Below are 15,225 nucleotides of genomic sequence, written 5' to 3'. Positions count from 1 at the left end.
AGGTTTCCTGAAGAGTGGTTCAAGGAGTTGTGAGAAGTGTGGACCATTGTCTAAAAAGAGAGGGTGTTGTCTGTTTCCAGTTCAACAGTAAATTGAATAAAAGGTGGAAGGAAATTGAGATATTGTAAGAGTCAAATTTCTGATCCCCGAGGGACAACAGCAAAGACATTGACGTATTGACACCAGAAGGTTATGTGGGCAGGAAGTGTAAAAATATGACTTTCCATCTCCTCCATAACAATATTAGCTATGATGGATCTGACTGGGACACCCATAGCTGTGCCTTGGATCTAGTGGAACAGAGAACCATTAAACATGATTGTGCTGCCAGTTAAACACCAATTGAAGGCAATACAAATGTGATTTGTGGAGAGTGAGGTGCTGTCCCTTAAGTTGGTATTCCCCCATCCAAAAGTCACCTCGCATAAGTAATAGTTTACTGTACAGGGACTGATGTGAACAGGAAGACCACATCAAAGGAAACCATGACCTCGCCCTCAGAAATAATAAAATCCTTAATGATGTGCAAAAAGTGTGTGCTACTAGTTACAGTATGATTAGTTCTCCCAACAACGGGTACTAACAACTTTATGGTAACTTGGAAAGTTCATACATGGTCGTGTTGCAACAGGAAACAATAAATCACAGGGGGATACCAGGTTTATAGATCTTTGAAAGTCCATAAAACTGCTGGAGCTGGTAACCTGTCATATGGAGTTTTCAACAAACGTTTTTGTGATCGTGGCCAGTCATATTACCCAGCTTTGGGTAATATGACTGGCCATGATCACAAAATAACCAGCATACCTTACACTAGCTAGCTGATGAAGGAAGACCTTGCCCGGAAAGGTACTGTTTTAACCCTTTATGTATTTATCTATTTCAATGCTTTTATTTATGTATATTTTACCTAGTTTTATTTATGTGTACTGTATTGTATTTTATTTCATCTATAATAAAGTTTAATTTAACCATTTTCTTGGTTGTTAGAAGAAATATAACGATATGCATCCTGGCGCTCAATGTCTGTTTTCTAATCACAATTTATCGTGATAATAGAATTGCAGATCGTCCTGCTCGCAGAGGAGTAGCTATCTTTGTGGGCAACCAGCTTAGAGGCTGTTGCAATTTGTCTTACAGTGGGTTCTTTGTTAGCCATCTCTATTTATTTGCCACCTGGGACTGACATCCCCCAGAAAGAACCTTGATGATCTTGTAATTCAGTTGCTTCCTCCTCCTTATTTCTTGGAGCTTTGAATGGACATAACACCCTATGGGGGAGTGCTAAAATCAATGGAGGGGGACAAGACAGAGCATCTGCTCAATGACAGTGACTTCTCCCTTCTAAATGTGGGGAAAAAAATACATTCTTCCACATGCCTATCCATATGTTTTCTGTCATTGATCTATCTACCCCCCCTTCTCTTCACTTGCGAGGTGGAGGGGAACCTGTATGGAAATGATCACTTCCCTGTGATAACCACCCTAATTAATGGGCGACCATGTTTTCCTGTTAGGTTACCATGGTGGAAGATTTATCAGGCTGACTGGAATGCCTTGCAACATCAGGTAAATTTTGAAATCACTGCAGTCAGTCAGGAGCTTATCAGTGATGCAATTATGAACATTACAGAAAATATTGTCCATGCAGCTGCAATTGCAATTCCAAAAACATCCACCCTTTCCTAAACCATGCTGCACAGCAGCAAAAAAGGCTCGAAGCAAATCTTGGGAGATATTCTGACAATATCTTAAAACGGCTTATTCTATAGCTTTTAAATGTGCACAAGCTAAAGCACACTACGTCCGCTGTTGGAGTCAAAAGGAATCATGGATCTGTTTTACAACATCAGTTACCCAGTCTACTAGTACTAAGGTGGCCTGGGAGAAAATCTGGAAAATGAAGGGAAAATATACATTTCACCCTTCATCGATTCTAGAATATAATTGATGCACTGTTGCAGAGCCAACTGCTATATCCAGTGTTTTTGGAGAAACGTTCTGTAACATGTCTGCAACATTAGCATTAGTAGAGGCATATGATGCAAGAAAGAAAGCTTATGCCGCATCAGCTAAAAAAATAAAATAAAATAAATAAATAAAAAACTCTCCCAAATTCACCCCTCCATTCATTTCAAATACCTGTCCAGCTCAGCCTTAAATTTATTTAGGCTATCAACTTCCACAACAAAAGATGGAAGTCTGTTCCACCAATCAACTACCCGCTGGCTAAAGGCAATCATCTGCACATCTATCCTACAACTGTCTTTCCTCAATTTGAATTTATGCACTCAGGTGATTATTCTGAGCAAGAGGAAGAATCCCATTAGCATTGAGCATGCTCAAACCATTCAAGACTTTATACACCTCAATCAGATCACCTCACAAGTGCCTAGTCTCCAGACACTGTAATCTGCAAAACTTAAGCCTTTCTTCGTAAGAGCAACCCTTCGTTCCATTCACTAATCTTGTTGCCCTTCTCTGTACTCGTTCCAGCAGCTCTACACCCTTCTTAAAATGTGGCCGACCAGTGCCTTATACAAGGGATAATCACCTTATCCCTGCTAGAAAAATTCCTGTGTATCATTAACAAGACACGAGCTACTCTTGCAGACCATCTGCACTGTTCAGAAAACTTCATATCTGCCTGCACAATTACCCCCTGGTCTTTTTCATTCTCTACCACTGTCAGTGTAATATAACAGAGTTTATATGTTACTCTGCGGTTACTGCTTCCCATATGTAGTACTTTACATTTGTCGATGTTAAACTTCATTTGCCACCTCTCAGCCCATCTGCTCAAACTTTTCTAGATCCTGTTGCAGCAGCGTACTGTCATTACTGTCCTTGACAACCCAGCCAACCTTCGCATCGTCTGCAAACTTGGACATTAATCCTGATATACCATCATCAATATCATTTATAAATACAGAAAACAACAATGGACCCAACACTGAACCCTGAGGGACTCCACTAATAACATTAGTCCATGAAGAGCAGTGTCCATTGATTACCACTCTGTCTTTTCCGACTCAACCATCCCTTTATCCATAGCAGCAATTTGCCTCTAGTGCCACACTGCTCCAATTTGTGCAGCAGTCTTCCATGTAAAACAGTATCAGAAGTCTTTCTCAGATCCAAATATATGATATCCAAGTTATTCCCTGCATCCAGTTCCTTTGTGACCACATAGTATCCAATCAAATTTGTCAGACAAGACTTCCACTTAACAAAACCATGCTGTGTCCAAGCTATAACTGAAGTTTTGTCTAGATGATCCTGCAGTGCTTCTTTAGCCAGTGCCTCCATTAATTTCCCTGGAACAGAAGTTAAACTAACAGGTCTATAATTACTTGTGTCACCCTTTGATCCTGCTTTGTGAATTGGGGTCACATTTGCACATCTCCAGCCATGGGTACCTTCCCTGAGTCCAAGGAAGCTCTTATAATTATGGCTAAGAATTTGCTTACTTCCTTTGCTGCCTCCTTTAATATAACTGGATAGATCCCATCCACCCGGGGTGCCTTTTTTATTTATCTTCAACAATTTCTCTTCCACTTTCCTCTCAATTATTACAAAATCATCTAGCTCACTGCCAGAGTGTAATTCACCTCTGGCATTCCCCTCCCTGAATAACTCCTCATGTGTGAATGTAGATGCAAAATACTCATTTTGTTTGTTAGCCACCTGAGCAAGATCATCAACAGTTGAACCATCAATATCCAGTGGACCAATCTGTTTCATCCCTTTCCTTGTAGGGTTTACATAGGTAAAGAACTCTTTGTTGTTTTTCTTTGCATCCATATATCCTATGCATTTTTCTTCTCTGCCATATGTCTCATTAGTTCATCTGACATCCATTTATTCCTAAACCCTAAACAATATTTCTTAGTTAGTATGTAAAGCCTAGTAGCTTCCAAGATTAATTCTTTGAATGCCTGCCATTTTGAATTTGCTGTTGTTAACAACATCAGTTGGTTCCACCATATAGAATTTAAATGCTGTCTCAGACCATCGTAGTCGCCTTTACAAAAGCAAAAACCCCTCCCTTTACCCCTGATGGTATTTAACTCTTTGAGTAAATCGCACTTCAGCACACTGTGATCACTGCCACCTAGTGGTTCCTTTATCTGCAGATTCTTAATGCATAAAGAATCACTACTGATAATCAGATCAAGAGTATTACTCCCTCTAGTTGCCTCCTGAACATGCTGATGTAGAAAATAATCATCCAGTAAATCTACAAAAGCCTTGCTAGTGTGTGAGTGACCAACCCACAAATTCCAGTCAATATCCAGGAAATTAAAATCCTCCATTATAAGACTCTCTGATTTACTGACCCACTATTTCCCTGTACAGTTTCTTATTATACTCATCAGAGTCATTAGGCCTATAACACACTCCTACTCTCAATTTTTATCTCCCTGTGCTTATGCCACACCAAAAAATTCGACACTGCACTATCCAGCAATGTCGACTGGCTCCACTTCCTTGGATTTTATGTGTTTCTTAATTAATAGCGTAACCCCCTCATTCCTTCCTATCCTGTCTATTCTTCCTGTACACATTGTACTCCCCAAATTCCCCAGTTCTGCATTCCTTATATGTGTGATACCCTGTCTCTGATATCCCAACAATATCTAATTTTTATGTTTTGACCAGCACTTCAAATTCATCAAATTTATTTACCGCCAAACTCCTAGCATTGGTGTATACCAAGTATACATGCACCTGTTCCTATTCGTAACTACCCTAACACAACCCATGTGTTTACTTGTACCGCAATGACTCCCAGCAATCTCTGAAATACCCTGCATCTTGTTTTCCAGGCTGCTGCTCATTCCAATAGAAGCAGTGCAAGAATCACTTTCACCTCTGCCAGCGGCTACTGTTAATCTATTAGTCCTTGTATCCCACCAAGCTAGCAGTTTTCTGACCCCCCCCCCCCCTAACACTGCCTCAATAGCATCAGCAAATATTCTTGCACCCTTTCTATTTAAGTGTATCCCATCCCTGTAGAAGCAGTCTCTCCTGTTAACAAGTACAGACCAGGCTGAAAAAAATTGTACCCCTTGAGCCTTGCACAATCTTTCCAGGGCCAAATTGATCGACAAGGGTCTCATCACATGCTCCCTCCTATTTTGTCTGGGCAGAATTGCAGACACTTTCAAATTCAACCCTAATTCACAGCTTTTTTTCAACAGTGACCTGTACTTGTTAAGTAATTCCGCCGGTCTCCTACTCTTAATATCATTAGTGCAAACATATACAACAATATCACCTTTTGTGCCATTAAAAGAGAACTGCTCTACGTCATCAACCTTTTCCCCCTGGCAGACATAACCTGGTCCTTTCTTCTTCCTATTCCCCTGAGTTCCTGGTTCTGAAATAAAAGTGAAACACAGGCACTTAATTTCACATCAAAGTGCCTTTATCCCTACAACAGGCCATGCATTGTACAGGAACTAAAGACTTTTCACCCTTTCTAAGGCAAGTGCTGTTTGAGCACATGGCATCCATTATGAAATGATTAAGCAACTTTCACCAAAAGCTATGAATCACTTGCTCTTCTATATAACAATCTTTATTGAAGAGCAGTTTCCAGGTGCCTGGCATTCATTCTTGCTTTTGCTAAGACAGGGAAGGATCCCTTCTACTTATCATCCTGTCACTCTGACTAGCTGTCTGTACAAAATCCTGGACAGAATGGCTCATTTTTGTTTAATATGGTATTTTAGAATCAAATGACTCTCTCACATCCAGTGTGGCTTCTGAAGAAACCGGTCCACTCTGGACCATCTTATTAAACCGGAAACATCCATCCGTAATGCTCTCCTAAAATGCGAACATCTTGTGTCTGCATTCTTTGATATTGAGAAACTGAGTATTGAGATCTCTTTCTGGTAAAGCTTTAAAAATGCTCTTGACAGCCAGGTTTAAACAGCAGTGCAGTTATATTTCTGGACAGGGCAAAGTCTATATACAACAGTACATTTCTTGAAGCAATCATAATCACCTATACAGCCAACCACAGAAAAATGTTAGGTAAGCTAAAGCATGCTCTACTGGTAAATAATCCTGTTTATTTTGTCAGTGTATACTGCACTAGAAATTAAATATCTAGTGCAGTGTGGACTTAAAAACCTGCTTTTTGTGAAAAATCATCTTTTCTCTCTCTCTCTCTCTTTTTTTTTTTTTTTTTTTTTTGTGCCTATCAGATCAAGGTAACTGCAAGCAGCAGTTACCCAATCTCCATTTTTTCGAAAGTCAAAAGTTGACAACTATGCAATTAGGTACAAATTGGAAAGAACTGGTTTTATTTGGAGAAATGTGATTTTTTTTGTTGGAGTTCAGTAGCATACGCTCTTTGAGTAGACCGGGGTTCAAGCCCCTGACTGCTGAATACGGTCAATCTGCCAACTCGCACTGGACCAGCATGGCAGATTATGGTCCATTTCTCTCAGCATAAGGTTAAATTTCTAAATTATCTTAACACAGTATTTTAGTATCCCAGTATTCATTTTCCATTTTACAGACGGAGATAGCTTTGCATTAGGAATATCCCCAACCCTGACTTCATGTTCAGAGCCCACCACTGCATCATTCACTAGAACAGTGTTCCATGCAAAGAATCAGCATTGAAGATGCAACCTGACTTCATACAAGTATCAGACATCTTTTTTCATCCAGAATACTATATAGCAGTCTTAGTGTATAAGAAGAGTGGACCAGCTGTGGAAGAACCACCAGCCAGAGATCTCATGCATTTGTGCATTCCCATTCCCAACTACATCTTATTGACCAAAAGGGCAAGAGCATGCTATGCAACAGTACAGGCATACTACAGTGGAGTAGCTGATCACAACATGGTAACATTGCCTATTCCAATCTGTGGATTGCCCAAGTACCACTACTAACATCCATCACATGCAGATGTTCCTACAGTGGACTCTTTGGACAGCAGATTTACTCGAAATTGGTTGCATGGTCTGGTGAATTGCATTTCATCCACACTAAAGGCGTTACACAGGGCAGTCAGGCAGTGTGATGGTCTGTGTCCCTGGGCTGCAAGTGTTGGACTGTTTCAACAAGCATTCCAGTAAGTTCTCTATCCTCCTCTTGCCACTAAACTCATCCAACCTCAAGACAATGGTCAGCATGATGCACAGCTCTTAAAGTGTATATATTATATTGATAAAATCTGTTGTAAAATAGACCATTTACAGGAAATTTGATAACGGTATACTTTTTTTTTGTTATCCTTATGTTTTCTAATCCATTAACATAGTGTATTTCTGTTTCGACCTATACCATATATAACAAGAATGGCACATAAATGGTGTTTTTGTGAAAAGTTACATTATAAATTGGAGTTGTGGAACCAATGGGAATTTGCAGAGTCAACTCTACCATCAAATGTCTGTGAGAATTTTTTATGGAAATTAGGAGTGCTAATGGATATTTCATGCTGTAGTGATAAAGTCATGAGAAAACTGTAAGAAGGTCTTTGCCCTATCAGATCTGCTTCTAAGCCATCCCTTCCACAAAAAAGTTGCAGATTTCTCTATTAAAGTTAAGGCAGTACAAAGTTGCCACTATAAGACCTCATCAGCCATCTTTATCACTAACAGTAATTCATGGTGCACGAAACTTCAGGTACTGAGGATTTATCCTGAACAGGCAAGACTTGGTCTTTAGGGTTGACCACTCACTGTTGATCATCCTCATGACACTTTTTTATGCTCAAAAACAGTAGGTGTCTTGGATGCAGTTTTGCAAAAGGCATGAAATAATAGTGAGCACTATGTTGCCATCATACAAACACTGAAAAACGATTTCAGCAATACAGTACGTGCCATATAAGCAGATACATTGCTAGAGATCCACAATATGATTCATCACATACACTTATGTGAAGATCATAAAGAAATATCATGTCACTTAATTTCAGAGGTTTCTTTTGAACACAGTATATTTAGAGAGTTGGCAATTCCATGTTGATTCTACTTTTTTTGGAAGCTGTTATGTTAAGGAGCATTCATTGATATAACAGAATTATCTGAGATTTTTGTTTATTTATTTATTTTTCTGAATCTGTCACTTCATTCCAGAGGTTTCTTTTGAACAGTATGTTTAGACATTTGCAATTCCATGTTTATTCTACTTTTTTAAAGCAGTATATGTTAAGGCGTGTTCATTGATATACCAGAATTATCTGAGATTTTTATTTTCTGAATCTTATCTTTTGTTCCATACATTTCATTATGGATGGCAGGGAATCATTAAGCAATAATCATTGCCTACCTACCAGGAATACTGTGAGGTGATTTAAAAAAGGTCATAATTCATCTGTGTGAGGGGTCATGATTCATCTGTGAAAAGTAATGATTTTTTTTTTTTTTTTTAACTTCTGATTTGATTTTTCACTGTAATTTTGAATTAAGTCAAAATAAGAACAAATTAATGTTTAAAAGTATTTATTTGCAGTTTTAATATAGATGAGCAACAGTATCTGGCATCTTAATATAATTTTTTTATTTTTTAATTATTAATCACTCCATGTTCATATTAAGTTGATTTGGTGTCATGATACAGTAAATTGAATGATTGCTATCACCATAAATTTCTCTCATAATTCGTATTTCAAGAACTGTTGGGTACTGTTACAGAAATGTTCCTTCTGGAAATATTTCTGCCGTGATGTCTCTTATAACAGACATATTGAGATCACCTTGGTGAAAATTGAGTTATGTGGGTCATTTGTAACCTAGTGTACTAAACTTGATTGCCATGAGCTTCCTTATAATGTGTTGATGTATACTTCTTTTAATGTGTTGTGAATGATGTTGTAAACTAGTTTCTCTAGCCCCCACACCTGGCAACATAATATTCCATTTGCAGTACTTCTCTTTTATGTCAGCATAATTAGAAGAACTATTTCTCTTGTCTGATCTATTTACAGATTTTTTTTTTACTTGTTATTAAATAAACCAACCACATGAAGTACACTGAATGGCCACTTTATTAGGTGCACCTATCCCCTTTTTTTTTTTTTTTATGAAATGGAGTGTTACTAGCATCACATGTTTGTACCATTTGATATCCAAGTAGGTGGGCAGATACATAGGGATTCTGCATGTGTTCATTTCATTGCAAGAGTGGACAAGATTAAAGATTTAAGTGACTTTGAATGTGGCATGGCAATTGGTACCTGATACACTGTTATGAGTATCTTGGAAACTGCAACCCTGCTGAGGTTCCCCCCCCCCCTCTCATATGCCAACTGCATCTTGTGGTCAGCAATGACTTGTTGATGTGAGAGGCCAGTGAATGGTGGAAAGGCTACAGGCAGTCAAATAACAATCCAGTACAACAACAGTAGCTAAGATATTTCAGAATGTACAACTCATACCTTGTCACCAGTTGGGTATGTAGCTGATAACCAAACTGGCTTACACTCCAGTCAGCAAAAATCAAAAAGGCGGAGTTATAGTGGGCTCAGAAATACCAACGCTGGAGGATTGGAAAAATGTTGCTTGGAGTCTCATGAATCAAAGTTCATGCTGACAGGAGGACCAGAATATGGTCAAAGGTCCATGTTGCTGATCCTGACAGGTGTCAAACAGTGCAGCTTGGGTGGGGGAGGGGAGAATTTTCATATTGCACATTTGGCTCTTTGATACTAGATAATTCGTGGCATTCATTGATATCAGTGGATTTTGTCATGTGACAAGACTAGAATTGTGAGAATTCTAGGAATGTGAGCGTGAATATAGGAGTGGCCTTACCAGTCACCAGATCTAAATCCAATCCAATCCAATCCAATCAAGCCACCAGTGGGATGAAAATGACCAGCATCTCTGCGACATTTTTTTCGATGCTTTGTTTGTCTCACAATGAATCCAGGCCAGTCTGTGGACTTGGGGAGCTTCTACTTGCTGGTAAGTGTACATAATAAAGTGGTACACTCAGTGTAGGTGTGCCATTATTTTGTTTTTACAACTGTAAGTTCTCTTTGTTCACATATTAAATATTGTATAACTGTTATTGCTGCAAGAGTTTGTACCTTATAACAATGCTCATATCACAAAGCAAGGAACTTCAGCCCACTGAGCATGTATGGGATTATTAATTTAAATGCAGAATTAGGGCAAGATGCTCCACTACTGAAGAGGCCGAGATGGTCCTCTTCAGTAGTGGAGCATAATATCATCATCTTTCTACCAGAAATTAGTAGAAAGTCCTACGTGAAACAGTGGGCCAATACACTCTTATTTATTATTATTTTGATCTTACTGTGGATGATCACTGGGTAACATGAATTTTTATGAAAAAAAAAAAAGTGTATATATATATATATATATATATATATATATTAAAAAAAAAACAGTAAGCAGTTATGTTTTCGAGACAGTTGTGCATGTACTGCATTTATGCTACCATATTTTAGTAATTTCCATAACAGTATTCACCGTTGTGCTTTTTTGTTTGTTTATTTGGTTTGATATCATAAAGAACAGTAATCTGTGTTTTGGTCAGCAGGTGATATTTAAGAAAACATTGATTTATAGTTGGATGTTTGAAATATCTTGAGTTACTTTATGTTCTCACCTTCCTCCAAATTGAAGTGTACAATGTATGTATGTGTAAACAGTAATGTGATTGTCTGTTCTTTTAAATTTTATCTTAGGGACACGCCAACATCAGCAGGACCTAATTCTTTTGGAAAGACTCGCCAAGGTTTTTGTGATGCAAAGAAGGTGTTTGAAAGGCAGTTGAAAAAGCAAATGGAAGAAGTTGGAGATAAATAAAACAGCAAGAGAACTTTCTAACTTTTATCCCATTCCTGTTTGTAACAGTGTGTATTCCCCATCCCATCCTTGATTTAATGGCATCAGTTTTTGTTGCTTTAGGTCTTCCCTTTATACCTCAACCCTGTCTCTTCTCTACAGTATTCTTTAAGAATTGCTCATTGTTCATGCAAGGAATAGGATTGGCTCTTACTTGCATTCAGTACTTCTCATCTCTGTATATTATGCTCTTAAAAACTATCATATTCTAATGTTTGAAATATAAAGTTGCTGGATCTTGATGTGATGACATGTTGTAGGTAGCAAGTAAAATTATCACTTGTAAATATATTAGCATCCTAGAGTCAGAACGAAAATTTTTGAAAACTGCCTTTTTTGTGGCAGATATATAAGCCAAACTTGACAAGAGATGCCTTGTCACTACAGCATGTCATCACATGGAAGCAGTGTTTCCCTCCAGATCTTTGTCACATGTAGACATATAGAAATGTATTTTGATTGTGTGGTTCATTGTGTATGAAGGTACTCATGTGGCATTTAGTCTGGATACTTCCATCTACAAGATGCAGTTTTGTTATAGAGCTGCTGTTCACAGGAACCTTGTGATATTCACAGGTCATGTAATGTATGTGTAAAAGTTAATGTAATCCCATTTATAAATGGGGTTTTGCCAAAAGCTGCACAGACTTTAGACAGCTACGCTCCTAAAGCAAGTATGGCAGTGACAAGACTGTTGAGGTAAGGGGGTGTTGTGCCCGTTTTTATTCCATGCTACACTCTGTCTCCAGTCATACATCATACAAAAGACAGCATATAATTTTTACACTATGTGTACAAAACAATGCAGCATTTTACTGAACACTCTTTGTATAGCATAAGGCTTACATATAGATATGTAGTTGCCACAAATTGGTGGATGTAGCCGAGCTGTTCTCAATGTAAACTCTCAGAACATCAGAATAAAGAAAGTTTCTCTTGCACATACATTGTTCTTTATACTTTACATGGAGTTACAGTAACTGCTTGTTTTGTAACTGGACATAAATTTATATAATCAACTTTTATTGGCAGACCATGGCAGGTGTATTTCACATTCAGCTTAGTGATGGGTAACAGTTCAACTTTACATTAAAATATACAGAATGCAAAGTTTATATAGGGGCAGGTCATTCATTATATATGCAAGTTCTTTCAGAAAAATGCATTGGGAACAGTATGACAAGCCCAAGGAATAGTTGCCTTAATAAGTGAAAGACTGTTATGACTAGACATGTTGAGCAACCTTTCCAGTCCTTCGGGGGAAGTTCCAGATTGGGAGGAGGTAATTATATTATCTGTGCAAAAATTAACTAGTGCTGCTAGTGGATGCTACATTTAGTAACCTTTATAAGAAAAAAATAAGAGAAAAGTATTTAGCTCACACAGATATCTTATACACCTAACTTAACCCAGAATACAGCGACAAAAAATATTACACAGAATTGTACATTTGTGGGATTGGGGGGCGGGGGATCCTCCACAGGCACTTTCCACCAACTTCATATATTAAATACAATCCCTGTAGTGTATCAAGCAAGATTACTCCTGATAACATAATTTACAATGCATTAATAACACCGATGTAAAACAATCTTGCTTGTCTAGAGGAATCTGCAGAGAAAGCTGTGCTGAATTCAGTTAGCTGCATAATGACCAAATTGGATATGTAAAGCTCCAATTGCTGCTGTAAGTAGACGGATATGACGGGCGTTGATTATTCCACAGGCTCTCAAATCTCCATCTCGCATCCTGGCTACTTGGTAAAGTTGAGTGTATCCAGCTCTTCGTAGAAGATGTTCATACATAGGTAGGCCCAAAGAGAGCAACCAGGAAGAAAAACTGGAATAGTTGGCTTGCACTACAGGTTCATTACAAGAGTCTGCCAGAAAATCATTGGGAATCTAAAATGAATAAAAGCAATATTTATAATTTCTGTTTACCAGTTTGTCAAAAACAAAAATTCCTCTATATGTAATTATTAGTGTGCCAGTTATACTGATTTAGAAAGGAAAGTATTTGTACTTTTGTTCACAAAAATTTTAATTACAAGTTAAAATTCCTTAGAGTAATATAACAACAAAGAGGCCATAACACTCAGATTATGTGACTAGATAAGTACATTACTTAGTAATGCAATTTTGAAAATTTAACTTTCCCATATGATAAAATCACATTCTTAAAGTGTGGCCTGCGAGCCATCTGCAGCCTACAAGCTTTTTTGTATGTGGCCTGTGATGATTTTTATATCAATTTATTGACAAGTGTTGTTTTCTCATATGTATGTTGTGCAATTGTATATACAGTGGCTGACAAAAAAAAACCGCATCACCTTAAAAAAAAGTAACATTTAACGTATAAAGATATTGTTTCATTAGTCATTGTTTGTCGTAAAGCAAGGGTAATACTTCACATAATACTTCTATTGCATCAGACAGTAATTGCAAGGTATTGCATCAGCCATTTCTATAAATATGGCATTGGAGCGTGTACACGCTCATTAGTATCCTGTTTTGCAGAGGTGTAAGCATGGCTCCATATGTTCAGTTGACACCAAGAAAAAAAGTGTAGCTGTTGCTCTTGTCCCAGGAAGGGCTTTCTACGTGTGCTATTGCTGATCAAATAGGCTGCCACCAGTCAACAGTATCGCGGGTGCTGAAATTAAAGTGTGAAACTAGTGATGTGAAGAGAAGACCTGAGAAGACTGTAAGAGAGTGACTGCGCCTTTCCAAGATCGATATTTGAAACAGCTATGCTTTCGTAATAGCCATGCTAGTGCTCCTGATCTGAAATTGGACTTTGAGATGGCCTCTGGTGGTGCAACAAGTGCACAAACTATCCAAAGATGGCTTTCGGAATATGGTCTGCATGCCTGTCGACCCAAGAAGAAGCCTTTGTTGAACCAACAAATGAAGAAGTGACTTGCTTGGGTTAAAACGCATGTTTCATGGACAAAAGAGCAACGGGACACTCATATTTTCTGACAAATTAAAATTCAACCTACATGGCTTGGATGGGAAGCAATATGTCAGAAGAAGAAAATCGGAGGCATACCATCATAATACCGGATGTAAAGTTCATTCGGTGCATAGCAAGCAAATATTAGGACTCACCACACAGATCGAAAACAGCATTTTCAAAAGGACTCAGCACCTTGCCACACAGCAAAATTGGTAAGTTTATGCTATTTAGATTTAATGATGAGTTTGTCTTCTTGTTTCACAAGGCTTAAAACATACACCAATGTTTTCCCTCATTTTCCTCCCTCAAGGTGCAGTCATACCTCATAAATGCTGGCATTACAGTGTTGGACTAGCCCGGCAACATTCCACATTTGAACCCTATTGAAAATTGCTAGTACTTAATGTCGTCTAAAATTGCTCAGAAGAAGCCGACAATTAAGATTCAGCTGCAGGAGAGCATTGTAAGCGTGTGGTACCACAAAATTGTATATCCAGAAGTTGATTAACTCTGTGAGGTCATTGCAAGGCTGTAACTGCAGCTCGAGGAGCAACAACAAAATATTGAGGATTTATTTTGCTGATTTACAGTACATAAATCAGCAAAAATATTACGTCATTTCAGTTTGTACACGTAAATGCAATAAAGTGTATGTTTGGTTATCATGATTGCCATTTGCATGATTTCTCATATTTCCATTAATTACGCAATTACCCTTTCAGATGATATTTTTGGCAATTAGATATATTGGGTGGAGTCTTTTTACTGGATTTGATTCACAGAGATATATATCCCATCTAACAAATGCATTTCGAACATTTCTGCAACCCACAATGCAGCGCAAAACATTATTTGCAAAATTCACAAGTGATGCAGTTTTTTTATCTCCCGCATCACAGCATTAACCCAATATACAGCCTACCCACAATTTCTGTCATGATATTTTCATTGGTCCACCAAAAAAAGTTGAAGAACCGTTGCTCTAAACAATCCCAATTACCAATTTAAGTAACACACATGAATTTTCAGGTGGAATTCATGTGTATAAACAAGACCCAGAAGCATATGACAATTACAAAGATATTAAGTCAGTTGTTTTTTCAGCAAATGCAAAAATTATCAAAAGACACTACTTCAATTCATTTATTAAACAGTGGAATCTTTAAGTGCAAGTGTTTTAAGAAAAAATTTCCTTAGTCATCTTACACTATATTTGTGGACAAAAGTTGGGATATAATTATGTAAATGCACTTTCTTGAAAATTAATTTATGTGTAACTGATGGGTAAAGATGGCATTTCTGAAATGTGCAAATCAGCTCATGAATACCTTAATGAATATCCAACAGCGGATGTTATAGGCATGATTGTCCCAGGCAACCAAGAAGTATAACAGGCTTTCATACTGTTAATGAAAGT

At 37.9% G+C, this 15,225-nt stretch overlaps 2 protein-coding genes across 4 annotated transcripts in view; one reads left to right on the top strand and one right to left on the bottom strand.

Moving 5' to 3' along the window:
• The window catches only part of LOC150091436 (PEST proteolytic signal-containing nuclear protein-like), a 172,978-nt gene extending 161,183 nt beyond the window's left edge, over positions 1-11,795 (top strand). Inside the window, exon 5 of the mRNA XM_090375469.1 lies at positions 10,691-11,795. Coding sequence (XP_090231595.1) covers positions 10,691-10,811 — 121 coding nt within the window. The 3' untranslated portion in view covers positions 10,812-11,795. The remainder of the gene's footprint in view (positions 1-10,690) is intronic.
• Positions 11,545-15,225, bottom strand: part of LOC150091435 (SAM and SH3 domain-containing protein 1-like) — a 611,903-nt gene continuing 608,222 nt past the window's right edge. For all 3 annotated transcript variants that reach the window (XM_090375439.1, XM_090375458.1, XM_090375448.1), the window contains one exon: positions 11,545-12,751. In XM_090375439.1, the coding sequence (XP_090231565.1) occupies positions 12,485-12,751 (267 nt within the window). In that variant the 3' untranslated portion in view covers positions 11,545-12,484. The remainder of the gene's footprint in view (positions 12,752-15,225) is intronic.

The sequence above is a fragment of the Mastigoproctus giganteus genome, chromosome 1 (assembly GCF_048544385.1).
Source record: "Mastigoproctus giganteus isolate SK-2022 chromosome 1, ASM4854438v1, whole genome shotgun sequence".
In the NCBI taxonomy this organism is placed as follows: domain Eukaryota; kingdom Metazoa; phylum Arthropoda; class Arachnida; order Uropygi; family Thelyphonidae; genus Mastigoproctus; species Mastigoproctus giganteus.
Note: the sequence above shows the minus strand (reverse complement) of the source record. Positions and strands in the feature narration are given on the sequence as shown.